At 60.0% G+C, this 26272-nt stretch overlaps 2 protein-coding genes and 1 long non-coding RNA gene across 5 annotated transcripts; 2 read left to right on the plus strand and 1 right to left on the minus strand.

Moving 5' to 3' along the window:
• The first annotated feature begins 20 nt into the window (after positions 1 to 20).
• HGS (hepatocyte growth factor-regulated tyrosine kinase substrate) lies at positions 21 to 18470 on the plus strand. 3 transcript variants are annotated; one of them, XM_063799430.1, is made up of 23 exons: positions 81 to 223; positions 933 to 1188; positions 1724 to 1808; positions 2431 to 2506; positions 3124 to 3216; positions 5115 to 5238; positions 6591 to 6643; positions 7083 to 7151; positions 7857 to 7981; positions 9860 to 9938; positions 10010 to 10108; positions 10226 to 10321; positions 11171 to 11209; positions 11280 to 11423; positions 11520 to 11579; positions 12152 to 12365; positions 12713 to 12885; positions 12963 to 13103; positions 13180 to 13354; positions 16835 to 16968; positions 17057 to 17176; positions 17407 to 17493; positions 17857 to 18470. In XM_063799430.1, the coding sequence occupies exons 2-23, from the start codon at positions 1179 to 1181 to the stop codon at positions 17965 to 17967; spliced, it is 2307 nt and encodes a 768-aa protein (XP_063655500.1). In that variant the 5' UTR covers positions 81 to 223; positions 933 to 1178; the 3' UTR covers positions 17968 to 18470. The 3 variants fall into 3 exon arrangements, with proteins under 3 accessions (XP_016788661.1, XP_063655500.1, XP_016788664.1); XM_016933172.4 differs by lacking the exon at positions 933 to 1188 and having other exon boundaries at positions 21 to 223; XM_016933175.4 differs by lacking the exon at positions 933 to 1188 and having other exon boundaries at positions 222 to 565.
• LOC129137565 (uncharacterized) lies at positions 17686 to 19246 on the minus strand. Its single transcript, XR_008540243.2, has 2 exons — positions 19134 to 19246; positions 17686 to 18986 (listed from the first exon to the last, which is right to left on the minus strand). It is a non-coding gene; the product is annotated as an uncharacterized LOC129137565 (long non-coding RNA).
• MRPL12 (mitochondrial ribosomal protein L12) lies at positions 19112 to 23844 on the plus strand. The gene is made up of 5 exons (XM_009433502.5): positions 19112 to 19921; positions 20590 to 20776; positions 20979 to 21062; positions 23244 to 23378; positions 23463 to 23844. Exons 1-5 carry the CDS (start codon positions 19848 to 19850, stop codon positions 23577 to 23579), a joined length of 597 nt encoding a protein of 198 aa, XP_009431777.1. The 5' UTR covers positions 19112 to 19847; the 3' UTR covers positions 23580 to 23844.
• Positions 23845 to 26272: the final 2428 nt, after the last annotated feature.

The following is a 26272-nucleotide window of genomic DNA, read 5'->3' on the forward strand; positions in this document are numbered from 1 at the left end:
GGCGCGTCCAATTAGCGCGCAGCGTTAGCGGGAGAGCGGAAGACCCCGCCTCCTCGCGGCTCTAGGGCCGGCGCGGTGACGTGCGCGTGCGCGCACTGGAGGGAAAAGGCGGAAGCGGAAGTCGGGGGGCGCGCCAGCTCGTAGCAGGGGAGCGCCCGCGGCGTCGGGTTTGGGCTGGAGGTCGCCATGGGGCGAGGCAGCGGCACCTTCGAGCGTCTCCTAGGTAACGCGTCCCCACCCGACGGCTCGGCCTTGGTCAGCCCGCAGCCTCCGCCCGGCGCTGAGTCAGCGCGGCCCCGAGGGCCCGAGGGGCGCGGACCGGCCGCCCTGCCCGCCTCTCCCCGGCCCGCTGTCCTCCCGGGTTCTGAGCCGCTGATCCTGGACCCTCGGCGCGGCCGTGGGGTCGGCGTCCGTCGGGCGTTGGCAAACTGGGCTCTGCGAGGGTCCGCGCAGGGCGCCAGGGGCGCTCGGCCACCTCGCTCCTCCGCGGGCCCGGGCATTCGGCCGATTTCCTCTTGACCGACGAGCACCCGGCCGAGTGGGCCACAAGGCCTGAGTCATGAAAGTGGGTGACTCAGTCGGATGTTAGGCTCGCACTTGGGCTTCTGACCCAAAACACTGGGCCTCGAAGGGTGGAGCCGGCAGTGTTCTCTCTGGGACCTTCGAGCTCTCTTGGGGGCTGCGGGTCCCAGACCCACCTTTTGTTCCCACACTGGCTTCGGGAAGTGCCTTATGGTTTAGGAAGGCGTTTTCTCACGTTTTTGGAGGTGAAAGCTGATCCTATCTGAGCCTCCTGGAATTGACGCGTTTTGGGAGGGAAACGAATGTTGATGTGCACGTGCCCAGCAGCACGTGGAAAATGCGTCTAATGTTTGGGGGTAGGCGCTTGGGTGGTCGAATGGGCTGCCCAAGCTTGCCTTTTTGTCAAGTAGGGTTTTCAAGGAGACTTCAAGTGAGACACCTTCCTTGCCAAGGGAACCAGCAAGCAGACTGAGTATCTCAGCCACACAGGTAGTCAGTGCTTCAGGGATGAATCCAGAGGTTAACTACTGAATCAATATAGAAAGTGGACGTGGCTTGGTTTGTTAGATCGTTTCTGTATCCGGGAAAGGCGATGTGGGCAGAGCTGGAGCTGCCCCCCCAGAGGGGCCAGTTGTTGGAGACAGCAGTGATGTGGTATGATGACAGGTATGCTGGCGAGTCCTCCTTGGAGCCCCGTTCTGCCCTTATTTCCAAAGCACTTGGCTTGGAGCGAGGGGCCTGGAGTCTACACTGCAGGCCTCTCTAGCCCTTGCCCAAGCTAAGGTCCCATTGAAACCCGGAGCATCTGGGCGAACGGGGACTCCAAGGGACGGGTGATAGGGTTCTTTGTTGAGAAGCAGCCGAGCCTGATGTTTAAGAGTGAATCAGCCTCTGTCTCTGGTGAGCTGTGTGACTCACGGCAGTGCCCTCGCCTCTCTGCTGAGTGTCTTTACCTCGCTCGCGGGTTGTGGGAGGGCTTGGACCAGCACCTCGTGTGCTCTTACGCTGTTTGCTGCTTCCCTGGGGAGGATGGCACTTCCCTGCCCATCAGCACGCTCAGGAGGATTCTGTCATGGTTTTTCATTTGGTCCAAATGTCTAAAGGGGAAGGAGAGAGTCCCCCCCAGCTGCTGCCAAGCTGGGGTGCTGCACGGGGCGTCCAGCAGGATAACCCCTCCCTTTCATGGCATTTTCTCTCTCAGACAAGGCGACCAGCCAGCTCCTGTTGGAGACAGATTGGGAGTCCATTCTGCAGATCTGCGACCTGATCCGCCAAGGGGACACACAGTGAGTTAGCGGGGCCTGTGCCCTGATGCGGAGGAGCAGCCGTGCACTAAGCTGGGCTTGCTTGGTGCCCGTTGGGTCTCCACGACGTAGCTGACCATGTTAGGCTCTTATGTGGAGAACTGCATGGTCTACATGCTAGGATTTTTTGACATCTTGGAGGATTAAGGGGTTTTCTCTGTACAGCTTGCAGATACCTGGTTATGTTTGTATTTGCTTCGGGGTTCTCAGAGACTAAGATGGCAGACAGACTTTTTTTTTTACGACAGGGCCTTGCTTTGTCACCCAGGCTGAAGTGCAGTGGCGTGATCTCAGCTCACTGCAGCCCCTGCCTCCCAAGCTCAAACGATCGTCCCACCTCAACCTCCTGAGTAGCTGGGACTACAGGCATTCACCATCACGCCCGGCTGATTTTTTATATTTTGGTAGAGATGGGTTTTTGCCGTAATGCACAGGCTGGTCTCAGACTCCTGGGCTCAAGCAATCCTCCTGCCTTGGCCTCCCAAAGCACTGGGATTACAGGCGTGAGCCACTGCACCTGGCAGCAGATGAACTTTTCTCATCTTAGTTGCTGAGACTATTTTTTTCCCGTTTCTCTCTGCTTTTATCAATGTTTCCTTTTCAGAGCAAAATATGCTGTGAATTCCATCAAGAAGAAAGTCAATGACAAGAACCCACACGTCGCCTTGTATGCCCTGGAGGTAAGTAGACCCCCGTGCCTCAGTGGCCCCCAGGGTCCCTACCCCCTACTAGTCACGACAGCATGAGAAGAGTTTGTCCTGTGGCCTTGCCCACCTCCCTGGGCATACATCAAGCAGGAGAGTTTCCACTCAGCCTTGAGTGCCTGTGTGAACAGTGCCACCTAGGAGAGGGTCACGCTGAGGGAGAGACAGGAGATAGGGGAGGGAGTGGGCACCACTTCTTCAGCCGGTCCTGCGTGAGTAAACACCAGAAGGCGGATCTCATTGCTGTGCTTGGCAGTGAGACTTGGCGTCACGGAGCGGTGCTGTGCAGGCTGCTGAGTCTCAGATGTGGGTTCCCCACTGGCCTGATGGGCCTGTCGAAGGGCTCTGCTGTCCCACCGGGTTCCCCACCGGCCACTGACGGGCCTGTCGAAGGGCTCTGCTGTCCCACTGGGTTCCCCACCGGCCACTGACGGGCCTGTCGAAGGGCTCTGCTGTCCCACCAGGTTCCCCACCGGCCACTGACGGGCCTGTTGAAGGGCTCTGCTGTCCCACAGGGAGGTGGGTCTGTCCGGGAGGAAGAGGGGCCCTGCCCTGACCACTGGCCCAACCCTTCCCTTCTTGGGCATCTGCAGGTCATGGAATCTGTGGTAAAGAACTGTGGCCAGACAGTTCATGATGAGGTGGCCAACAAGCAGACCATGGAGGAGCTGAAGGACCTGCTGAAGGTGGGTGAGACGGGGGCACGCGGGTGGCCACCCAGGCTGGCACCTCTGCTTCTCCGGGTGTTTACTGGGCACTGATGACAGAACAGCACCAGGTGTGGCAGAAAATGTGCAGGTGCAGATCGGTGGTCCCTGCACTGCACAAGCTCGCACTCATGAGTCGGAGAGACAGGGCCGTGAGCCCCAATCCAGGGAGGTCAGGGCTTAGCAGGAGCCGGCCTGGGGTGCTGTGTCTGGAGGACCAAGGTGACAGCGACCCTGGGGCCTGGGGGAAGCTTCCGGGAGGCAGGGCTTGGGCACCTGCTGTCTTAGGGAATGTGAGTAGATGCCACTGGGTGGGCAGGGCAGGTGGTGGCTATCATGTGTGAGAGTGGCTGTGGTCCGGAGGGCAGGCTGGCCACATCCCACAGGCAGGGGCCTGGGAGGGCTCTGAGTGGGGGCTTGTAAGATCGGATGTGTCTGGCGGGGATAAGAGCTGTTTTGGAGAGCGAGGGCTTCGTGCTTTCCTGGGCAGAGGAGGAAAAGCCCTCCAGATCCTCAGGAGATTGTGCCGGGGACACCTGCAGGGACTGTGATGTGGACTGTGATGCAGCGGGGATGCTGTTGCAGGTGTCAAGGAGAAAGGGTGTCCCATGTGGTCAGGCTGCTCCCCTTCTGTCCCGACCTGTGGGCCAGACCTGGGTCTCATAGGAGACTCCCTGGACCCACACAGCTGAGAACCTGCCCGGGGATTCCAGTGGACAGCCAGGCCTCTCAAAGGCCCTCACTGGCCACTTTGGCTGGCTTCCTGTCCCGTCCTGTCTTGGCTGAGAGGCGGAAGGTGCCGGAGTCTGGCCCTGCCCGACCCTGGTGCTCCTGAGCTCCTTCAGTCAGGCTGCAGATCCTGAGCCGGTTCGCTCCTCTGGGGTGAGGCAGGGCTGTGAAGGGAAGGCGCCGCTGAGGATGCAGAGGGGTTCTGGAAAGGAGCTTAGGCTGAGGTGCAAGTGCCCCGGAGCCTGCTTGCAGCAGCCTCTGATCGCACACCCTCCTGCACGTCACACCGGGCCGGCGTCCCCGAGAGGGCCCTAGACGCGAGGCCAGGCTGCACTCTAACCGGGGGAGAGGATGGCTGCAGGAGGTCTGGAGCCCGCTCTGAACCTGGGGGAGAGGATGGCTGCAGGGGGTCTGGAGCCCGCTCTGAACCGGGGGGAGAGGGTGGCTGCAGGGGGTCTGGAGCCCGCTCTGAACCTGGGGGAGAGGGTGGCTGCAGGGGTCTGGAGCCCGCTCTGAACCTGGGGGAGAGGGTGGCTGCAGGGGGTCTGGAGCCCGCTCTGAACCTGGGGGAGAGGGTGGCTGCAGGGGGTCTGGAGCCCGCTCTGAACCTGGGGGAGAGGGTGGCTGCAGGGGGTCTGGAGCCCGCTCTGAACCTGGGGGAGAGGATGGCTGCAGGGGGTCTGGAGCCCGCTCTGAATTTGGAGGCATTTCTGGAGCGGCTGCCCCCCGCGTCTCCCCGGCTGTGACTGCAAGGAGGGGTGTGGCCAGAGCCCCGCAGTACCCCTGTGTTCTCAGCCCCAACACCACGCTGCCACCGTCAGGCCTGCCGGGTCCTGCCTGTTGGAGGCTGACGGGAACCGGGGATCCTGGGGTGGGCAGGTCCCATGGGGAAAGGGAGAGACAGATGGTCAGGGGCACAGAGACGCGGCGTTGTTTGGCTCCAGCAAGTAAAGGCAGGCATGAGGTTTGAACTCAGGGTTTGGGAACAGGTTGGTGCATGGCCCCCACGCCCCACTCGGGGGGCTGTCTCTGGCCTCTCTGTCAGCCCCATCTGCTCAGAGGCTGAGGTCTGCCAGCTGCTTCCTCACACCGAGGCCTCTGGCGCCTGGAGTGTCCTGCGACCCTCACCCCCTCCTCCCTGCCTGCAGAGACAAGTGGAGGTAAACGTCCGTAACAAGATCCTGTACCTGATCCAGGCCTGGGCACATGCCTTCCGGAACGAGCCCAAGTACAAGGTGGTCCAGGACACCTACCAGATCATGAAGGTGGAGGGTGAGTCAGGACTGAGGTTGGGACCAGGTTGAGGCTTGGAACTGCTGGGCAGTCAGGCTCAACAGGCACAGTGGCGAGGGGCCTGGGAAGATGGGCTGTTCCCTGTGTTGGGAGGGAGGAGAGCGGTGGCCTGGAGCCAGGGAAGACCGTGCATGTGAGGGCGGGTTCAGACCGGCTCCTGCCTTTCTGGACCCACGGCCCACGGGCAGGGGCAGGCAGTGATGGCAGACAACAGACAGGTGAAAAGGCAGCAGACAGCCTGTTTCAGAGTGGCAGGACTCCTGGGGGCCGGGTTGGGCTGTGCAGTCAGGGAAGGCCTCTGAAGGAGCTGTCCCAAGTGTCGAGACTGGAACAGAAGCCAGAGCCGGCGTGAGCAGGCAGGCAGCACCCGTGGGCAGACACTCAGGGTTGAGGCCCCAGGGCAGAAAGGTGGCCAGCGTGCCGGAGGAGAGTGCAGCCAGGCCTGCGCGCCGAGGGCCTCCAGGCTGTTGGGCTGGAGTTCGGGGTTGCTGTCAGCGCAGCAGGAGGCCTCTGGTGGGTTTTCGTCTAGGCCGTGGCAGCCAAGGTGTGTTTCTTAAGGGTCCCTCTCAGCCATTGTGGCCGTGGAGAACTAGGGGATTGTGTAGAGAGAGGTGGGGGCTTCAGGATGCATTTGGGAGTCTTGGCTGGTGCTCAGGGCCCACTCTGAGAGAGAGGTGGGCATGGCTGCTCACATCTGTGCGGGTCCTCTGTGGCCCTGAGTCTGCTGAAGACGAGGCTGAGAGCGTGGGGAATGGGGCAGGCTCCAGGGGTGGTGCGTCCCCGCTGCAGGAGTTGGACGCTTGCCCTGTGGCTGCAGGGTGGGCAGGACCAGTGTGGAGAACACGGGAAGAATGCAGGGGGCGCTGCACGAGCTGCCTTGGACCCTCAACTTTGGGGTGGTGGATGCTGGTGGTCTGTGCTCCTGTCTCCTTCCTGGGGTGGGAGCTCTCCTGGATTTTTTCTGGGGTCGTGTGTCAAGAATAGCTCAAGGTCTTGTCCTCAGGATCAGTGGGAGCCCTGGCCAGAGAGCAGAGGGTGAGGGAGCCACTCAGCAGGCGGGGCCACGCAGGGGCCTCATGCCCTGATGGAGTGGGAGCAGTGTCTCAGGAAGAGGGCAGCAGGGCCTGGCTCTTGTCTCCCGCCACAGTGAGGACAGAGGCCCCATGGGGACACCCAATCTTGGGGGCAGGAGGCTGTCTCGGTGCCCCCAGACACCTTCACTTGGGTGCACGGTCACTGCTGTGTTGCAGCTGCCGAGAGTGAGGAAGGGGCTCCCGGAGGTCTTGCAGGCCAGGTGGGAGCGGGCAGTGACTATGGCTTCATCTCTCCAGGGCACGTCTTTCCAGAGTTCAAAGAGAGCGATGCCATGTTTGCTGCCGAGAGAGTGAGTGTGGGCGGCCGCCAGGGGTTCTGGAGTCGGGCTGCTCAGGAAGCGTGAAGGGGAGTGCTGGGAGCCCGGCTTGCTTGAGGGTTGGTGGCTGAGCTCTCGTCTGTCTGGGACCTGAGGATGCCTGTGTGTCCTGGGCGGAGGCGTAGCAGCTGTCTCTGCAGGGCGAGGTGGAGACGTGGCTTGAGGGCCTTTAGAGTGGCTAGGGGGCTCGGGAAAGGAAAACAAGCACCTTTGATGAGGAAGGAAGTCCCTTCCTCAGGCCTCGGCAGCTTCACCCCAGGCCACGCCGCTGGGAAGGGCCGCCCGGGGCATTGCTCTCGCTCGTGCTGGGGTCCTCTCTGGGTCCGTTGCCTTCTGTGGGGCAGGGGAGGCTCTGTGCCTCTGGGGCTGGTGGGGCGGGAAGCGTGTGGTCCTGACTGCTGCCCCTCCTCAGGCCCCAGACTGGGTGGACGCTGAGGAATGCCACCGCTGCAGGGTGCAGTTCGGGGTGATGACCCGTAAGGTGAGTTCCCACCTGGGGGGCTCTACAGCCCCGGCCAGACACCAGGTCCCCTGCCGTGCACAAGGCCACCGTCCCTGCTGGGCCTTTCCTTCCTGGTGGGTGGTTCAGGAGGTGAGTGCAGCTCGCAGCGGGTGGCAGTGTGGCGTCAGGAGGGGGACAGTGAGGGCCCACGTAAGGGCCTGATGCCGCTGCCTGGGCCGGGCCCAGCCTCACTCTGGAATTATAATGTTTTAAACCTAGGGCTACAGGCCTTGCCACAGTCACTCTGCTGCTTGCCAGGGCCGTGGGGCCCCCTTCTCTTTGTGGCTTAGCCCATCTGGATTCTTACCCCTCGAGGCATCTTCACACCAAAACCCCCTCCTGGCTGGCAACCGGCAATGCTTGGGGTTTGGGGTGTCAGCAGCTTCCAGCACCCACTGCACTCACAAAAGCTCTTGTTTTATCAGCAGAATTGATGTATATTTTTTCTTTGCCCTTACTTTTAACTTACCTTATTTTCCCCAAAACGGTGGCGGGCGTTGAGACTCCCGGGAGCATGTCCAGGTTCCCCGGCCTTAGGGTCTTCCCAGGCACTTGTTCTGCTTGTCCCTTGCCTTCCCCCACCCGTGAGGCCCAGCCTCAGCGTTGTACGGGGTGGTTCTGGGCCGGGTGGCGCATCAGGGTCCCCCAGTGCCTGTGACCAGGCCCGCCCGCGCCACCTTACAGCACCACTGCCGGGCGTGCGGGCAGATATTCTGTGGAAAATGTTCCTCCAAGTACTCCACCATCCCCAAGTTTGGCATCGAGAAGGAGGTGCGCGTGTGCGAGCCCTGCTACGAGCAGCTGAACAGGTGAGGCCCCGCCCCCCATTGGGGCTGCAGGTGGGGCAGGCTCTCCAGGCTGGGTTTTCTGTCCCTCTTGGCCATGGTGCCTGAGGCCTGCAGACCCCAGAGGACCCTCACAGCACAGCAGCTGGAAAGTCAAGGGAAACCCAGGGTGGCCGCGTGCCCTCGGGCCCTGCCCCACACTAGGGCAGGTGGGTGTGTGAGACAGGGCGCTGCGGCTCCAGGGACCGAGGCTGCCCCGACAAACCTGTTGCTTGGGTTTGGGTTTGGGTTCGTTTGCATTTCAACTTTCGGAATAAAACTTCCAGAAAAGTTGCAAGAGTAGCACAGAGAAGCTGCGGGGCCGCGGCCGGTGCCTCAGCGGTCGGTGTTTTGTCGCAGAGTTTACTCTGCCTCCCCTCTCCTGCGCGTGCGTGTGTTCAAACAGGTTTTATCCTGAATTTGTGTGAGTGCAGATGTCATGCCCTTTGGCACTCAGGTCTTCGCCTGTGATCTCTGAGAGGCACAGTGCTCTCATGGCCACAGCGGTCACTTGGGACTGCGCTGCCACCCAGTGCTGGCTTCTGCTCTGTGGTCCACGTTCCATTTCTGCCATGGTCCCAGCAGCGTCGCTGTGGGTCTGGCCTGGGTTGCGTGTGTTTTGTATGTGGGCCGTGCTCCCTGCTTGGTTCCCTTTTCCTGGAACGTGTCACTGCCTCCCTGGCTCGCTCCGTGGACATTTCTGGGAGGTCAGGCCGTGGCCACCTGGCCCCCTGTTCAGGTCTGAGGCTCCCATCTGCTTAGGTTCGGGAAGTCCAGGAGTGAGGCCATGCCCTCCTCAGGACATCCCATCCAAGCCAGCCATGTCCGGTGATGGGCCGCTGCCCGGAAAGTTCCTTTTCCTTCTTGTAACTGAGAAGAACTTGCCTTGAGCCACGTCAAGTCCCGTCCGTCGCAGCCACTGCCCACACGCGTGAGTCTGCTGTGACCCAGCGGCTCCATGGCAGGGCATCCCAACGCCATTCCTGCCTTCACACACACTTGCTGCCGTTTCCCTGTGCTGGGGGCTGTGCAGGTCTGCCTCGGTGTGGACTTTTCTCTTAGAAAAGAGCCCCAGGTCGGCCGAGCACGGTGGCTCATGCCTGTAATCCCAGCACTTTGGGAGGCTGAGGCGGGCAGATCACGAGGCCAAGAGATCAAGACAATCCTGGCCAACATGGTGAAATCCCGTCTCTACTTTTTAAGTATTTTATACAAAAATTAGCGGGCTTGGTGGCAGATGCCTGTAGTCCCAGCTACTCGGGAGGCTGAGGCAGGAAAATCACTTGAACCTGAGAGGCGGAGATTGCAGTGAGCCAAGATCGCACCACTGCACTCCAGCCTGGGCGACAGAGCAAGACTCTATCTCAAATAAAAAAAAAAGAAAAGAGCCCCAGGTCAAAGGTCATCGTGCGTGGTTTGAAATTGCGACCATGCTGTGAGCCTGCGGCCCTTGGACTGCCTGGGGCGCCCCGGAAGAGCTTACTGGGCATGACAGTCACTGCCCTGTTTGCCCCTTCTTGGGTGGGGCCCGTCCCACAGTGGCGGTGCTGTGTTTGGTTTCCCGAGTGCCGTAGGAAGGTCTTCGCAGGCCAGGCTGGTGTCCTGAATGTCCATTTTCAGGAGAGGAACTGGGGCTTACCCTGAGGGACTCACCCGAGCCCTTGTGGCTGGTGTGATGCCCTCGAGTCCTGCCCTGCTCTGCTCTGCTCTGGAGTGTGGCCACTGGGACACCTGTGGCTGTGGAACCACTGTCCTCACTCTGTGGGGACACTTAGAGGAGCCCGCAGAGGTGTGGTTGAGAGCTTTGGCGGGGGCAGGGCGGTGTCAGCGCATGGTGACCTGCAGCATTCCTTGTGCCCACAGGAAAGCGGAGGGAAAGGCCACTTCTACCACTGAGCTGCCCCCCGAGTACCTGACCAGCCCCCTGTCTCAGCAGTCCCAGGTACTCAGCCCCCTCCGTCCCGTGGGCACCTCTTCCCCGGGGCCCCCCTCACCCTCCCCGCTTGTCCTCAGCTGCCCCCCAAGAGGGACGAGACGGCCCTGCAGGAGGAGGAGGAGCTGCAGCTGGCCCTGGCGCTGTCACAGTCAGAGGCGGAGGAGAAGGAGAGGCTGGTAAGCCAAGTGGGGCGGGGCGGCCTCAGGAGGGGCCCAGCTCCCCTGGATGTGCTGCGGTGGGGCCGGAGGGGCGTCACGTGCACCCAAGTGTCGCCCCTTCTGATTCTGCCTCAGAGACAGAAGTCCACGTACACTTCGTACCCCAAGGCGGAGCCCACGCCCTCGGCCTCCTCAGCGCCCCCCGCCAGCAGCCTATACTCTTCACCTGTGGTGAGCGGCCCTCGGGCTGGAGCTGCCTCTCCCGGAAGGCAGTAGGGTTGATGGGGGACGCGGGTCCCCGAGCTGATTTAGTCAGGTTGGTGGGGGATGCGGGTCCCCGGGCTTCCCAGAGAGGACAGCCCCAGCACACGGGCGGACATCAGGGCAGAGCCCCACGGGCTCCAGGCACCCGTTGCTCCTGGTCCCTGGTTCGGCCCTTGGGACTGAGGACATGGGACAGGCTGTGGGGGAGGCGCCTTGCTGGTGAGACCCCGTCTCTTCCACACCCCTCCTGCCCCACAGGAACTGAAGGACTTGCTTTCTGGGGCATCACGTCACCTCTCCCTGGCCTCAGCCCCGCTCTCAGTAGAGGGTGAAGAGGCAGCCTGTTTTGCAGGGGGTTGGGTCGGGGACAGCAGGTTGAGAAAGTCATTTTGTAGGTTCCGTGGAGTGGCCAGGCCGCTGCAGGCCCAGGGGCGCAGAACAGCCCTGCCCCAGTGAGCCACCCCTTCCCTTCTTCCCCTCCTTCCGGGCTGTCGGCTGGGGCCCCACACGCTGGACCGTGGGGGCTGTCCAGTGTCCACCTTGAGGCCCCAGGGCTGGCCCAGTGCCACCCTGTTCCTCCCATAGCAAGGTTAGGAGCCTTGTAGGACGGCAGTGCTGTCAGCCTCTGTGGAGTTCTAAGCATCTGGAAGAGGAGAAAAGATGGCTGCTCAGATGCCAGGAACCAGAGGAGGGCACGGAGGGAGGGCCCAGGCTGCGGCTCTGGTCTCCAGGATCTGTCGCACTGGGGACATCCCTGTCCCTGCCGAAGCAACTGGCTCTGTCACCTGTGAGACTCAGATGCTCCTTTCTCCCCAGAACTCGTCGGCGCCTCTGGCTGAGGACATCGACCCTGAGGTAAGGCCCGGCATGGGGTGCATCCTCTCACGGTTTCTGGCCTTGGGAGTGACCCCCTCATTGCCTGCAGCTCGCACGGTATCTCAACCGGAACTACTGGGAGAAGAAGCAGGAGGAGGCTCGCAAGAGCCCCACACCATCTGCGCCCGTGCCCCTGACGGAGCCGGCTGCACAGCCTGGGGAGGGGCACGCAGCCCCCACCAATGTGGTGGAGGTGAGGGGGCCACTCCCGGCATTCCTAGTGGCAGGGTCCCTTGGAAGGGGTGGATGCGGGACAGGTTGGAGGCCCCACTCATTCTCTCTCTTCCAGAACCCCCTCCCGGAGACAGACTCTCAGCCCATTCCTCCCTCTGGTGGCCCCTTTAGTGAGGTAAGCTGTGGCTCCCTCCACGGGCCAGGGCAAAACATGGCCTCCTGGCCCACAGCGCCAGGCACGTGGCACAGGTGCCTGCCCTAACCAGAGGGCCGTGGCAGAGCAAGGGTGTCTGCCCCAGCCCAGCCCTGGCCTGCCCTGCCCTGCCCTGCCCTGCCCTTTGTGGCCTCTCCCAATGGAAACTCTACACCAGGCTGTGGTCCAGAGCTCGGGCCACTCTCTGTGGACCTAACATGGACCTGAATATTCCAGAGCAGCCTAGAACCATCAGATGAGTCCTTGGCGTTGCCTGGGGCTTGTGGGCTGGTTGGCTGTCAGAGCACAGGTCCCTGGAGAGGGAGCTGGCAGTGGGGCCCTGAGCCAGCTCCGTCCTGACCAGGGCTTGCCGCTGGACAAGGACCCCGCCTCCAGGGCCTCGCCTTCCTCGGCTGTAGAAGGGGCTGCTTGCATAAGGAGCAGATGGACTCTGCTCCAGGCTTGAGTATAGCTGGGTGCCTCCATCCCAGGCCCCACCAGGGAGGCTGGCTGGGGCGTGGCCGCACTCATCCAGAACCCTGCTCTGCCTGCAGCCACAGTTCCACAATGGCGAGTCTGAGGAGAGCCACGAGCAGTTCCTGAAGGCGCTGCAGAACGCCGTCACCACCTTCGTGAACCGCATGAAGAGTAACCACATGCGGGGCCGCAGCATCACCAATGACTCGGCCGTGCTCTCACTCTTCCAGTCCATCAACGGCATGCACCCGCAGCTGCTGGAGCTGCTCAACCAGCTGGACGAGCGCAGGCGTAGGTGCCCGCGCCACGGGGCCTCGGCTCAGGGGCAGCCAGGTGTTGTGAGCGCCGTCCTGGGCCAGGGCCTCCCCTGAGGGTGCTGAGCTCTTGTGAGTCCTTCATTGGGGCCGTGACTTCCTCCAGAGAGTCTCAATGGGAGGTGGTCTCAGTGATGACCATGCCCTGCCCTGCCCTGCCCTGCCCTGCCCAGGACCCTCTGCCTGCCTCCCCCAGAGACCAGCACCTTCAGAGCCCTCTGCAGAAGGTTGGGCACAGGGCGGCCCATCTGCGTGTCCGTTCCACCCAGGAGCTTCTCGGCACTGTGCCGGAGTGGTCAGGGTTGCTCTGTCGTCTGCCCACAGTGTACTATGAGGGGCTGCAGGACAAGCTGGCACAGATCCGCGATGCCCGGGGGGCGCTGAGTGCCCTACGCGAAGAGCACCGGGAGAAGCTTCGCCGGGCAGCCGAGGAGGCAGAGCGCCAGCGCCAGATCCAGCTGGCCCAGAAGCTGGAGATAATGCGGCAGAAGAAGCAGGTGCAGTGGCTGCCCAGCCACGGGCCGGGGCCGGCTGGGGGACCTTGCAGCATAACCAGCATGTTTTTGCCGCACAGGAGTACCTGGAGGTGCAGAGGCAGCTGGCCATCCAGCGCCTGCAGGAGCAGGAGAAGGAGCGGCAGCTGCGGCTGGAGCAGCAGAAGCAGACAGTCCAGATGCGCGCGCAGATGCCCGCCTTCCCCCTGCCCTACGCCCAGGCATGTGCCATCCTCCCGCCACCCAGAGGCTCGTGGGCTGAGGACCAACTCTCACCACTGTCTCCTTCGTCCCCAGCTCCAGGCCATGCCCGCAGCCGGAGGCGTGCTCTACCAGCCCTCGGGACCAGCCAGCTTCCCCAGCACCTTCAGCCCTGCCGGCTCGGTGGAGGGCTCCCCAATGCACGGCGTGTATATGAGCCAGCCGGCCCCTGCCGCTGGCCCCTACCCCAGCATGCCCGGCACTGCGGCTGGTAAGGATGGGTCGGGGCAGAGACCATGCTTTTTATCCCTCGTCTTTATTTTAGCCGAATTTACAGAAAAGCAGTAAGAATGGTGCGAAGGGTTTTCCCAGTTGCCCCGATGTGAATGTTGTCCCTGCTTTTTCCTGTTTCCACGCAAACGCGCTCACACAGGCTTTCCTGCTGGAGCCGTGTTTCAGTCCGTGCGTGGCAGGTACTGCCATCTCCCCTGAATGCGACAGCGAGCATTTCCTGAAACCAGCAGGTGCTGGGCTGCCGATCCTCGTCTGTAGCAGGCTCAGCCCTCATGGACTGTCCCAGTGGTGTCCTGTAAACAGCACGCCCCCTGCTGCGTGGCATTTGCCCCCCCCCCCGCCTTTAATCTAGAGTGTTCCCCAGTCAGCTTTTGTGTTTTGTGACATCAACTGTCCCAAGAGCACTGGCCTGTCATTCGGCAGACCGTCCTCAGCTCAGGTTTGTCTGGTGTCTCCACGCGGTGACCATAAGGCTGTGCTTTTCTCAGAGTGGCAGCCGAGGTGACGTGCATCCCGTCAGTCCCATTGCTGGCTGTTCAGCTGAGACGGGGTCTGCCAGGGGTTTTCACTGTGAAGTGACTGTTTTGCCCTTTATCAGATGTCTCTTGGGGGAGGCCTTCCAAATACCCTGGGACTCCTCAAGGTCTAGCATTTTTTGCTAATGTTGCCTGTGTTTATTACGGTGTTTGCCAAATAGCGCCTTCTAATTCTGCTGTTGTTTTTCCACTGGCGGGAGGTACTCTCCCCACTCTCCTGCTTATCGTCAGTCACAGCGGCGTGGAGACGTGTTTATTTTTTCTTTCAAAGGTGACACTCCTCTGTCATCACTCTTTATTTTTAATCTCACTGTCATCCAGGCTGGAGTGGAGTGCCATGATCATGGTTCACTGCAGCCTCGACCTCCTGGGCTCAAGCAATCCTCCCATCTCAGCCTCTTGAGTAGCTGGGACTACAGGATTGCACCACCATGCCTGGCTAATTAAAAAAAAAAAAAAAAAAGGGCTGGGTGCGGTGGCTCACGCCTGTAGTCCCAGCAGGTTGGGAGGCTGAGGCAGGTGGGTCATGAGGTCAGGAGTTCAAGACCAGCCTGCCAGGATGGTGAGACCCTGTCTCTACTAAACATACAAACATTAGGTGGGCGTGGTGGCACGTGCCTGTAATCCCAGCTATTCAGGAGGCAGAGGCAGAGAATGAATTGAGCCCGGGAAGTGGGGGTTGCAGTGAGCCGAGGTTGCACCACCACACTCTAGCCTGAGCAACAGAGTGAAACTCCATCTCAAAAAAAATGTAGAAATGAGGTCTTTCTGTGTTGCCCAAGCTGACCTCAAACTCCTGACCTCGAGTGATCCGCCCTTCTCAGCCTCCCAAAGTGCTGGGATTACAGGCGTGAGCCACCGCGCCCGGCCCCGTTACTTTGATGCTCAAAGTTTCCCAGGTGTGGCCATGGGAGGCGTCAGTGGCTTCTCTGTTGCGTAGGGCCATTGGTTTGGGATGCTCCTGAGTTTCTGTTGCTAGATACTCTGTGCTCGTCTTGTATGTTCTCAACCCTGGAAGCAGCCATTTCTCCAAGGAGCCCTTGTTCCCTTTAGTGGAGGGTGGTCTGGATCTTGGGTAGAAGCCAAGATGGAGATTCTGGGTGTGCTCACAGCTCTAGGTTGTTAGCAGACAGAGCTGGAAAGTGTGTATGTGAATACAAGTGCACAGTTGTGGGTGCATCTGTTTATGTGCGAATACATGCGTCTTTGTATATGATAAAAACCGTGAGTGCAGCCAGGTGCGGTGGCTCATGCCTGTAATCCCAACACTTTGGGAGGCCGAGGCGGGTGGCTCACCTGAGGTCAAGAGTTGGAGACTGGCCTGGCCAACATGGTGAAACCCCCTGTCTACTAAAAATACAAAAATTAGCCAGGCGTGATGGTGCACACCTGTAATCCCAGCTACTTGGGAGGCTGAGGCAAGAGAATCACTGGAACCTGGGAGGTGGAACTTGCAGTGAGCCAAGATCATGCCATTGCCCTCCAGCCTGGGTGACAGAGTGAGACTCCGTCTCAAAAAAAAAAAAAAAATCCATGAGTTAATTCCAGTACTTGCAATTTTAATCCAATAGCACAGTTTTCTTTTGCATTGTTTTCAATATACTCAATTGCTCAGCCCTAGAATACACAAAAAGTAGTTTTAAGAATGCTAACCTGGCCCACTGTGGAGACGATGCCTTCTAACTGGAGTGTAACATTTGTCTGTAGTTCTTGTCATTTGTAGCCTGAGGCCGTGGAGTCCAGATTCTGGGTTCAGAAGTTACTGGAATTCACTATCCCATCCCATTGGTCAGACCATGTCACTCATTTCAAATACAGTTTGGTTCATTTTTTCTGATTTCATTCCATTCTAGGATTCTCCTCCCATCCTTGTTGGTTTATCTTCTTTTCTTTTTTGAGACGAAGTCTCGCTCTGTCGCCCAGGCTGGAGTGCAATGGTGCGACGTCAGCTCACTGCATTCTCTGCCTCCCAGGTTCAAGCAATTCTCCTGCCTCAGCCTCCTGCGTAGCTGGGATTACAGGCGCCCGCCACCATGCCCAGCTAGTTTTTGTATTTTTATTAGAGACAGGGTTTTACTATGTTAGACAGCCTGGTCTCGAACTCCTGCCATCATGATCCGCCTGCCTCGGCCTCCCAAAGTGCTGGGATTACAAGCATGAGCCACCACGCCCTGCCTATGTTCCTTTTTTTTTAGAAACGTGAAACCTGAACTTGGTTCCAAAAGTCACAACAAAAAGGAAAACTCCTGGCCGGGCGGTGGCTCAGGCCTGTAATCCCAGCACTTTGGGAGGCTGAGGCGGGTGGATCACCTGAGGTCAGGAGTTTGACACCAGCCTGACCAACATGGTGAAACCCGTCTCTCCCAAAAAGACAAAAACTTAGCTGGGTGTGGTGGTGCACGCCTGTAATCCCAGCTGCTCGGGAGGCTGAGGCAGGAGAATTGCTTCAAGCCAGGAAGCAGAGGTTGCAGTGAGCTGAGATCGCGCCACTGCACTCCAGCCTGCGTGACAGACTGTCTCAAAAAAAAAAGTAAAACTCGGCCGGGCGCGGTGGCTCACGCCTGTAATCCCAGCACTTTGGGAGGCCGAGGCGGGCGGATCACAAGGTCAGGAGATCAAGACAATCCTGGCCAACATGATGAAACCCCGTCTCTATTAAAAGTACAAAAAAAATTAGCTGGGCGTAGTGGCGCACGCCTGTAATCCCAGCTACTCGGGAGACTGAGGCAGGAGAATCGCTTGAACCCGGGAGGCAGAGGTTGCAGTGAGCCAGGATTGTGCCACTGCACTCCAGCCTGGTGACAGAGCAGGACTCCATCTCAAAAAAAAAAAAAAAAAAAGTAAAACTCAAGAGTAGGGTGTCCCCTCCTCTCCTTCCTGTTGCCCTGGCTGAACCATCTCCCCTGTCTTGTTTGTCACAGATCCCAGCATGGTGAGTGCCTACATGTACCCAGCAGGGGCCACTGGGGCGCAGGCGGCCCCCCAGGCCCAGGCCGGACCCACCGCCAGCCCCGCTTACTCATCCTACCAGCCTACTCCCACAGCAGGCTACCAGGTATGCAGGAAGGCCGCTCCTCTCCTTCCAGGGCCAGCCCCAGCCCCAGCCCCAGCCCCTTCTCCCATGGCACTCATTCCCTCCGCAGAACGTGGCCTCCCAGGCCCCACAGAGCCTCCCGGCCATCGCTCAGCCTCCGCAGTCCAGCACCATGGGCTACATGGGGAGCCAGTCAGTCTCCATGGGCTACCAGCCTTACAACATGCAGGTACAGTGACCTCCAGGCCCTGCTGGGGGCCGGGGTGGGGGAGCAGTTGATGATGCTGAGGGTCCTTTGGTGAGGCTGGCAGGCACTGGGTGGGCTCCACCCCTTCTGCTCCTCCCCCTCCACTCTCTGGGTGCTCCCTGTGGTCACCTTTGGATTGTTGCAAGCCAGAAATATCCCCGCCTGCCTGGTCACAGGGCTACTCTCTCACATCTGACGTCTTCTCACAACAGAATCTCATGACCGCCCTCCCAAGCCAGGATGCGTCTCTGCCACCCCAGCAGCCCTACATCGCGGGGCAGCAGCCCATGTACCAGCAGGTGAGCCATTCCCGGGGCCTCACAGCGGCACCCGCAGGGCACCCTCAGGCTTCATGGTTTAGCAGTGGGTCCCCTGGCCCCAGTGGGGATTGTCCCGTACGTCTGCTCACAGGGGGAGACGCATACCCGAGGCCCCTTCTCAGCAGACGGAATGAGGACACAAGTCTTAGGGCAGACACACACGTCCGCAAGTGTAGACAGGAAAAACCGTGAATTTACTTGAAAGGCAAAGGCCGCATGAGCTGCAGACAGTGGACATGGATTACAAGCACTTGTGGGTCTGTGGCTCTGCTGGGACAAAAGCCTTCCTCCCTGGGCTGGGGAAGGGAGGACTAGGGCCATGCCTGCTTTCCTCCTGCACAGATGGCACCCTCTGGCGGTCCCCCCCAGCAGCAGCCCCCCGTGGCCCAGCAGCCGCAGGCACAGGGGCCGCCGGCCCAGGGCAGCGAGGCCCAGCTCATTTCATTCGACTGACCCAGGCCATGCTCACGTCCGGAGTAACACTACATACAGTTCACCTGAAACGCCTCGTCTCTAACTGCCGTCGTCCTGCCTCCCTGTCCTCTACTGCCGGTAGTGTCCCTTCTCTGCGAGTGAGGGGGGGCCTTCACCCCAAGCCCACCTCCCTTGTCCTCAGCCTACTGCAGTCCCTGAGTTAGTCTCTGCTTTCTTTCCCCAGGGCTGGGCCATAGGGAGGGAAGGACTTTCTCCCAGGGGAAGCCCCCAGCCCTGTGGGTCATGGTCTGTGAGAGGTGGCAGGAATGGGGACCCTCACCCCCCAAGCAGCCTGTGCCCTCTGGCCGCACTGTGAACTGGCTGTGGTGTCTGGGTGTGGCCTGGGGCTCCCTCTGCAGGGGCCTCTCTCGGCAGCCACAGCCAAGGGTGGAGGCTTCAGGTCTCCAGCTTCTCTGCTTCTCAGCTGCCATCTCCAGTGCCCCAGAATGGTACAGCGATAATAAAATGTATTTCAGAAAGCATCAGCGTTTTTTCTTTAATTAATTTTTTTGAGATGGAGTCTCACTCTGTCACCCAGGCTGGAGTGGTGATCTCCGCTCACTGCAAGCTCCGCCTCCTGGGTTCAAGCGATTCTCGGGCCTCAGCCTCCGGAGTAGCTGGACTACAGGTGCACGCCATTACCATGCCTGGCTAGTTTTTGTATTTTTAGTAGCGACGGTGTTTCACCATGTTGGCCAGGCTGGTCGTGAATGCCTAACCTCAGGTGATCCACCTGCCTCGGGCTCCTAAAGTGCTGGGATTACAGGCATGAGCCACCGCGCCCGACCTGCATCAACGTTTGCTCAGGGGGCAGGTGGTCGGGCTGATGGCCCAGCTGCAGGCAGGGTCATTTCCAGCCTGCCCCTCCCTGAGGCTGCGTGCCAGGGTTCATGTGTGCCCTCCGCGGCTCTGCACTGACCCCGCCGGTAGCTGGGGAGGAGTTTGGGCTTGGCGCCGCCTCCGTGTAGTGGCTGAAGCTTCCCGGGTGCTCCTCATTCCTGGGAAGGGAGTCGGGTGATGGGAACGGTGGGGGCTCAGCGCTCCGAGTCCGTGGCCGGGGGCGAGCGGGGCTGAAACGCGCCTCCTGAGTGTTGAAAGCGGCAGGCGCCGGCCTTTGCACCCAGAGGCCAGGGCGTCTCACTCACCTTCACATCCAGGCCTCTTAGGGGAGCGCGGCTTTGGCTTTTCCGGGAAGGAATGGACTCCAACGGACAGGGAAAGAGGTGTGGAGAGGCGGGCACGATAAGCAGGCACTGGGCCCAAGCCGCCCTTGGAGGCTCCGCCTGTTCTGATCTGAAGGCGGAGGCTCAGCCGTGCTCTCCCAGGAAGCCACCTGGGCGTTTGGGGCTTTAGCTAGGAAAGAGGATGTCGCCTGCGGCTGCGAAGGCGCCAAGGCCCAGACCTCGCGCCTCCGCCCGCGACGGCGGCACTGGGGGCCCGGAGCGGGCGGGAGACGCGGGTTACTGCGGGCTTCGGGGCCCTAGCCTCGACCGCGACGTTCGCTCGCATCGCGCACGGACAGAAACCCGTGAGCGCTGAAGAAAGAACACCTGAATCCGGAGCCCCAGCCCCCGTCGCTCGTTTGCGCGACCCCAAAACCCGGCGGGACGAGGGTCGCCCGATGTCCAGCTACCGCCACAGACGACGCTTTTGCGTCTGCGCAGCGCGCCGCCTTGTGGGTAATCTCAGGGTGAGACGAGGCTAGCGCGAGGTGCGGCTAGAGCGTCATTTCCGGCTCGAATGCCCGGCAGCCGTGGCGGCTAGAGCGTTCCTCCCCAGCTCGAATGCCCGGCGGCCGAGGCGGCTAGAGCGTCGCCTCCTCCCGGGGAACCGCGTGTGACCTTCCAGCCCGCGGACCGATGCTGCCGGCGGCCGCTCGCCCCCTGTGGGGGCCTTGCCTTGGGCTTCGGGCCGCTGCGTTCCGCCTTGCCAGGTACGCGGGATCCTGGGGCGGGCCGGGCCGGCAGGCAGGTTAGGGGGCGGCCGGGCACTGAGGGGTCGATCCGGGCGAGGAGGGCGGCGGGGCCGGCCTCCCTGCAGCGGCCAGGCCGGGCTTGGGGGTCCCATCGGGGGCGCGGGGAGGAGGCCTCCCGGTGCGCACGCCCCTTCCCTCCTGGGCCGTGGAAAGCGCCGGGGTCGGCCCCAGATGACCTTGGACGATTCCCTGCTCCTCCCTTGGCCTCAGCCTTTTCCGCAGCAAAGGCCCATCTGTGGGTGCGGCGTTTTGCGGCCAGGGGGCCCCATGTTTTGGGAGGCTTTGCGCAGGAAGATGCACCTAAGTAATAGTTTCGCCACCGCTGGGTTGATGTAGTTCATTCAAACCAGAAACTTGAGGTTTGAGTGGTATGGCTGCAAATAAACACGTGGCTTTCTAAGGCTCTTTGAAGAATTTAAAGTAACTTGCAAATCTTACCAATACGGACCCCTTGAGGTCTGAGAACCCTGGACTGGGACCAAGGAGCTAGGTAATTTCCGGCGCTAGTGATTACCAGCCTGAGCTTATGGTACCCACCAGTCCCCCAGTTGTCCTGCCCCCCTGGTTTCTGCAGCCCCTTCCATTCCAGGACTGACAAGTCTGTTTTAATTGGGGGTGGGGGCTAGGCGACAGGTGCCATGTGTCTGTGCCGTGCGACATATGAGGAGCAGCGGCCATCAGAGGTGTGAGGCCCTCGCTGGTGCACCCCTGGATAACGCCCCCAAGGAGTACCCCCCCAAGATACAGCAGCTGGTCCAGGACATCGCCAGCCTCACTCTCTTGGAAATCTCAGACCTCAACGAGCTCCTGAAGGTATCGTGAGAGGGTGGCACAGACCCAGGGGCTGGAAGTTTCGGGGCCCCTGTGTTTTGTTCCTGGTGTATTTTGGGAGTTTGGTAAATTGTCAAAAGTGTGTTTGTCCAGGTGCAAGGTCCATGCCAGGCTAGTTGCCCCTCCTCAGTAGGTTCCGGCTGGTGTGAGGGCCAGCTGTGGACACTGTTCTCTATCTCTGCAGAAAACGTTGAAGATCCAGGATGTCGGGCTTGTGCCGATGGGTGGTGTGATGCCTGGGGCTGTCCCTGCTGCAGCAGCCCAGGAGGTGAGTCCTGAGCAGAATGAGGCATTTCTGGGGTGCCCAGTTCGCCTGTGGCCTCATGTGCCGTGGTCCCGTATCTCAGGTTCTGCAGCTACCGTCATTGTCTGCAGCCTGCACACCTGTGCGGCCTCCTGCAGCCTCCTGGGACCTACTCCCTGCCATGGATGTGCACGACTTTGCATGTGGAGACCATGTTTCTAATGGAGGGAAACAGACACTAAGCTGAGAGAGGAAAAAGAGGCTGGGCGTGGTGGCTCACGCCTGTAATCCCAGCGCTTCGGGAGGCCGAGACGGGTGGATCACTTGAGGTCAGGAGTTCAAGGCCAGCCTGGCCAACATGGTAAAACCCCGTCTCTACTAAAAATACAAAAAAGAAATTAGCTGGGCCTGGTGGCACATGCCTGTAATCCCAGCTACTCGGGAGGCTGAGGCAGGAGAATAGCTTGAACCCGGGAGACTGTCTCAAACAAACAAACAAAATAAATAAATAAAAATAAAAATAAATAAATAAATAAAAATACAAAAATTAGCCAGCGTGGTGGCAGGTGCCTGTAATCCCAGCTACTTGGGAGGCTGAGGCAAGAGAATTGCTTGAACCAGGGAGGCGGAGGTTGCAGTGAGCCAAGATCATACTACTGCCCTCCAACCTGGCAACAGAGCAAGACCCTGTCTCAAAAAAAAAAAAAAAAAGAGGAAAAAGAAAGGAAGAAATTATACCAAATAGAACATTGTAAGCATTGTGGGGAAAAGGAGGGAAGAGGCTCAAGGTGGGAGGGAGAGTTCCAAGTTCAAGGTGGGCTTCAAAGAGGAGGCAGACATTGTAGAAGAGAGCATGGCGTTCCTGGCGGAGGACGGGGAGGCACCAAGGTCACCAGGCAAGAGGGTGTCTGACAATTCAGGGAGCAGCAGCGAGGTAGGGGCTGGCGCAGGCGAAGGGGTGTAACAAGCAGCTCTGTCCTTGGGTCTTTGCAAGGAAACCAGCGAACTTGAAGCCGCCAGTTGCGTTTGGTCATCGGGTTGCGTGAACCTCTCCACCGGAGCCCTCCCCTCAGCCCTTTTCCCCCACTGGGGAACCAGGTTGTGTACTGTAGAGTGTCCCATGTTCCAGATGCGTGGGGTGCCCATGGGGCAGCATCACTCATGCCTGAGAACTGGAAGGTAGTTTAAAGGCTGATTAGATTCAGGCCGAGCGTTTGGGTAAGAATAGCTGGGATTACTGTAGAGCCTGTTGTGTAAACTGGATTGCTTTTGAGGAGGGAGAAGATGTTATTAATAGCCTTCCCAGGCCGTGGGGACACGCAGCCCCCTGCCCTCGGGTGGTGCTGGGTCTCCATGCGCCACGTCAGAAGCGCAGCGTGCCCGTCAGTCCCATGGCGGGTTGTCATTTTCTCGGCACACGTGCACTGCAGTGTGGCTGAGAAAGGAATGGCGCTGCTTTTATCTACAAAGCACTTTTGGTGTCGTTCTTTCCGGTCTCATAAGTTACGCTTTCTAAGCGAGAGGGGAGTAGAGTATTGAGGGAAGGACCGTGAAGCATGTTTTTATTTATTTATGAAACCGAGTCTCACTCTGTCACCCAGGCTGGAGTGCAATGGCGCGATCTCAGCCCCCGCCTCCCGGGTTCAAGCAATTCTCATGCCGCAGCCTCCCGAGTAGCTGGGATTACAGGCGCGCACCACTAGAGACAGGGTTTCACCATATTGGTCAGGCTGGTTTCAAACTCAACCTCAAGTGATCCACCCGCCTTGGCCTCCCAAAGCACTAGGATGACAGGCGTGAGCCACCGGAGCCACCGCTCCCGTCCGAGGCATGTTACAAAGAGTTATTGGGCAGACCTGCCTCTGACTAGCATGAGAGAAAACGCACCAGCTGGACTTGCGAGGCCAAGACAGGAGAATCGCTTGAACCCAGGAGGTGGAGGTTGCAGTGAGCTGAGGTCGCACCACTGCACTCCAGCCTGGATGACAGAGTGAGACTCCGTCTCAAAAAAAAGAGAAAAGAAAAGAAAAAGCACCAGCTGGTTAAGGATTGATGAGTTGGGAGACGTGACTTCCAACTCCAGGCTTCCCTGGGGCCTCCACTGCACCTCCCTTTGGGGCTTTAGACTGGGGTGGCCCAGCAGTGGAGGCGTTAGCTCCTCTCAGCCCTTTGTCACCTGGCTCCCCTTCTTTCCTGCTCCCTAAGGCAGTGGAAGAAGATATCCCCATAGCGAAAGAACGGACACATTTCACCGTCCGCCTGACCGAGGCGAAGCCCGTGGACAAAGTGAAGCTGATCAAGGAAATCAAGAACTACATCCAAGGCATCAACCTCGTCCAGGTCTGTGCCGCGGTGGGGGTTCCGAGGCAGGTTCCGTTGTGGCGGCCCAGGGCCCCCAGTCCCTGACTTTGCTCTCTCTGGCAGGCAAAGAAGCTGGTGGAGTCCCTGCCCCAGGAAATCAAAGCCAATGTCGCCAAAGCTGAGGCGGAGAAGATCAAGGCGGCCCTGGAGGCGGTGGGCGGCACCGTGGTTCTGGAGTAGCCTCCAGCTCGGAGGACTTGTGTTCAGGGGTCCCTGGGCCCCGGGCGAGGTCCCGCCCTCCCGTGGTCACTGGCTCCGCCCCCAGCACCAGGCGCCCAGTGGAGCCGTTTGGGAGAATTGCCTGCGCCACGCAGCGGGGCCGGACAGGCCGCACAGACCTACTGTGGCGGGAGGGAGGGGCGGCTGCTGCCTGGTGACGGCACCCGGAGGCCCACCGGTGAATGTGCCTCTGGTGGCTGCTGAGAAAAATACACTGTGCAGCTCAGTGTGTGGAGTGCCGTGCTCAGGCCGGGCTGCCGGGCCAGTGCGGGGATCCGGGCAGTGTATGGAGTGCGGTGCTCAGGCCGAGCTGCCGGGCCAGTGCGGGGATCCGGGCAGTGTGTAGAGTGCCGTGCTCAGGCCGAGCTGCCGGGCCAGTGCGGGGATCCGGGCAGTGTGTAGAGTGCCGTGCTCAGGCCGAGCTGCCGGGCCAGTGCGGGGATCCGGGCAGTATGTGGACTGCCGTGCTCAGGCCGAGCTGTGGGGCCAGTGCAGGGATCGAGGCTGGTACGGGATGGGAGGCTTGTTCCCTGCCTCCTCAGCAGACATCTGAGAGTCTACAGACATTCATCGGGTCCCCGGTGTGCAGGGCCCTGTCCTGAGACCCCACAGTGGGCCTGGTGGACGGCAGTGGTGTGGAGGACCTGGGCAGCGGGAACCCTCCCTGTTTTCAGTGTTGGCCCTCTTTAAGGCAACAGGAAGTTCAGCACTCGCCTGAGAAACCGAGGCAGCCTTGGAGCCGGCGATGCCACCCCTAGCTTAGGCTGCAAGTACCCCTGAACCTAAACCCGGCCACGGGGCTGCGCAGGGGGATTGGGGAGGGGTGTGGGATGCACCTGCCATCTGCAGGGTTGGGGTGTCAGCTATTCCTCTGGGGCCCTTAAGTGGGGTATCCTGGGACCTGGGCAAAGCGGCAGGAGGGGCTTGTGGACATGGGGACCGGGAGTGCTGGGGTCAGCTTGGAGCACTGGTGACTGTGCACTTGGTGAGGTGTGGCCCAGTGCTGGGCAGCCCTTGGCAGCCACTCTCGGGCTGCAGACCCCTTGGTGCCACTGCTGAGTACAGGGGGTGTGGCCCCATGGACTGGCTGGAACGGCCGGGGCCTTGCTTTAAGGACCCGTGGCCGCCTTTTCTTGGGCACACCTGTTTTCAGCCAAGCCTGGGAGAGAATCAGCGGATTTCTGTCTCAGCTGGCCCATGACCAAAGCCAGCCCCCAGGCTGTAGGCCCACAACGAGGCCAGAGACAGGCCATGTTCCGCACCTGCTTCGGGAAACATGCCCGGTGTGATGGCCCCGTAGGCTGCCATGCCCTCCAGCCTCAGTTTTCCTGGTGGAAGGATCCCTTGGATGGGACCAGAAAGGGGCAGCGTGTGTCTGGGAGCTGCCCACTGGCTGGGACTCCTGGGGGAGCGGGAGGGGCAGGGAGTTTCAGGCTCACTGTGCATGTACACCCTGCCTGGCCCAGGTCCTTTTCCAAGGCCTTCTGGTAGAGTTTCTCTGACTAACCTGCTGTCCCCAGGAAAGGCTGTCCCAAGCCAAGCCTGGAAGTCCCCATTGGCCATGGTATCCATTTTGAGGGGTTAATGGTCTTCCCTCAGGAGGTGACACTGCCACCTGGGGCTGGGTGCATTCTGCCTGGTGCCCTGCTGACCCCAACTGCCTTTCCCCTCTGGAAGGCAGCGAACATCTGAGCTCAGGGACGAGCCCTGCTTGGGGTCAGACAGACATGCTGTCTTCATCCAGGCTGCACCCAGGCCAGATAGACCAGCAAAATCTCTGCCCGCAACTCCTCACTGTCTACCCTGGCTCAGGCATCTGCCAGGCCACTCGCAGGAGCCACCGAGAGGCCCTTTCCTCCCTGCCGGGGGTCCCCAAAATAACCTGTGGATGCCAAGCAGCAGGACACTGCGGTGGATGCCAGGCCGCAGTCGGAGGCTGGACGGGGAGCCCTGTCCCGTGAGCTTGCTCAGTCTGCCCCAACCACCCCCTTGGGCCTACCGACATAACTTACGATCCGTTTGAGAATCCATCAGGGATCCTTGTGAGTCCCCGACCTGCAGTTCTAGATTCATCATTTGAAAAAGCCTCTGGCCCTGGATGCATTTCCTGTTTTCCAGGATTCCTCACCTTCTGACTGCTCTCCCGGCATCTCTAGCTCACAGAGTTCACAAACTTCAGTCCTCTACAGCTCCTTGCACTTTTGTTCTATTTTTTTAATGTTTTATTTACTTATTTATGTATTTATTTTTATGAAACAGGGTGTCAGTCTGTCACCCGGGCTGGTGGTGCAGTCTTGGCTCACTGCAGCCTCCACCTGCCGGGTTCAAGCAATTGTCCTGCCTCACCTTCCCAAGAAGCTGGAATTATAGGCATGTACCACCACGCCCAGCTAATTTTGTATTTTTATTAGTAGAGACAGGGTTTCACCCTGTTGGCCAGGCTGGTCTTGAACCTTATTTTTATCTTTTTTAATTTTAATTTTTTTGGGTGAGTTTTGCTCTTGTCACCCAGGCTGGAGTGCAATGGCACGATCTTGGCTCACTGCAACCTCCACCTCCCAGGTTCAAGCGATTCTCCTGCCTTATCCTCCCTAGTAGCTGGGATTACAGGCGCCCACCACAACACCCAGCTAATTTTTGTATTTTTAGTAGAG

Source organism: Pan troglodytes, chromosome 19 (assembly GCF_028858775.2).
Source record: "Pan troglodytes isolate AG18354 chromosome 19, NHGRI_mPanTro3-v2.0_pri, whole genome shotgun sequence".
In the NCBI taxonomy this organism is placed as follows: Eukaryota; Metazoa; Chordata; class Mammalia; order Primates; family Hominidae; genus Pan; species Pan troglodytes.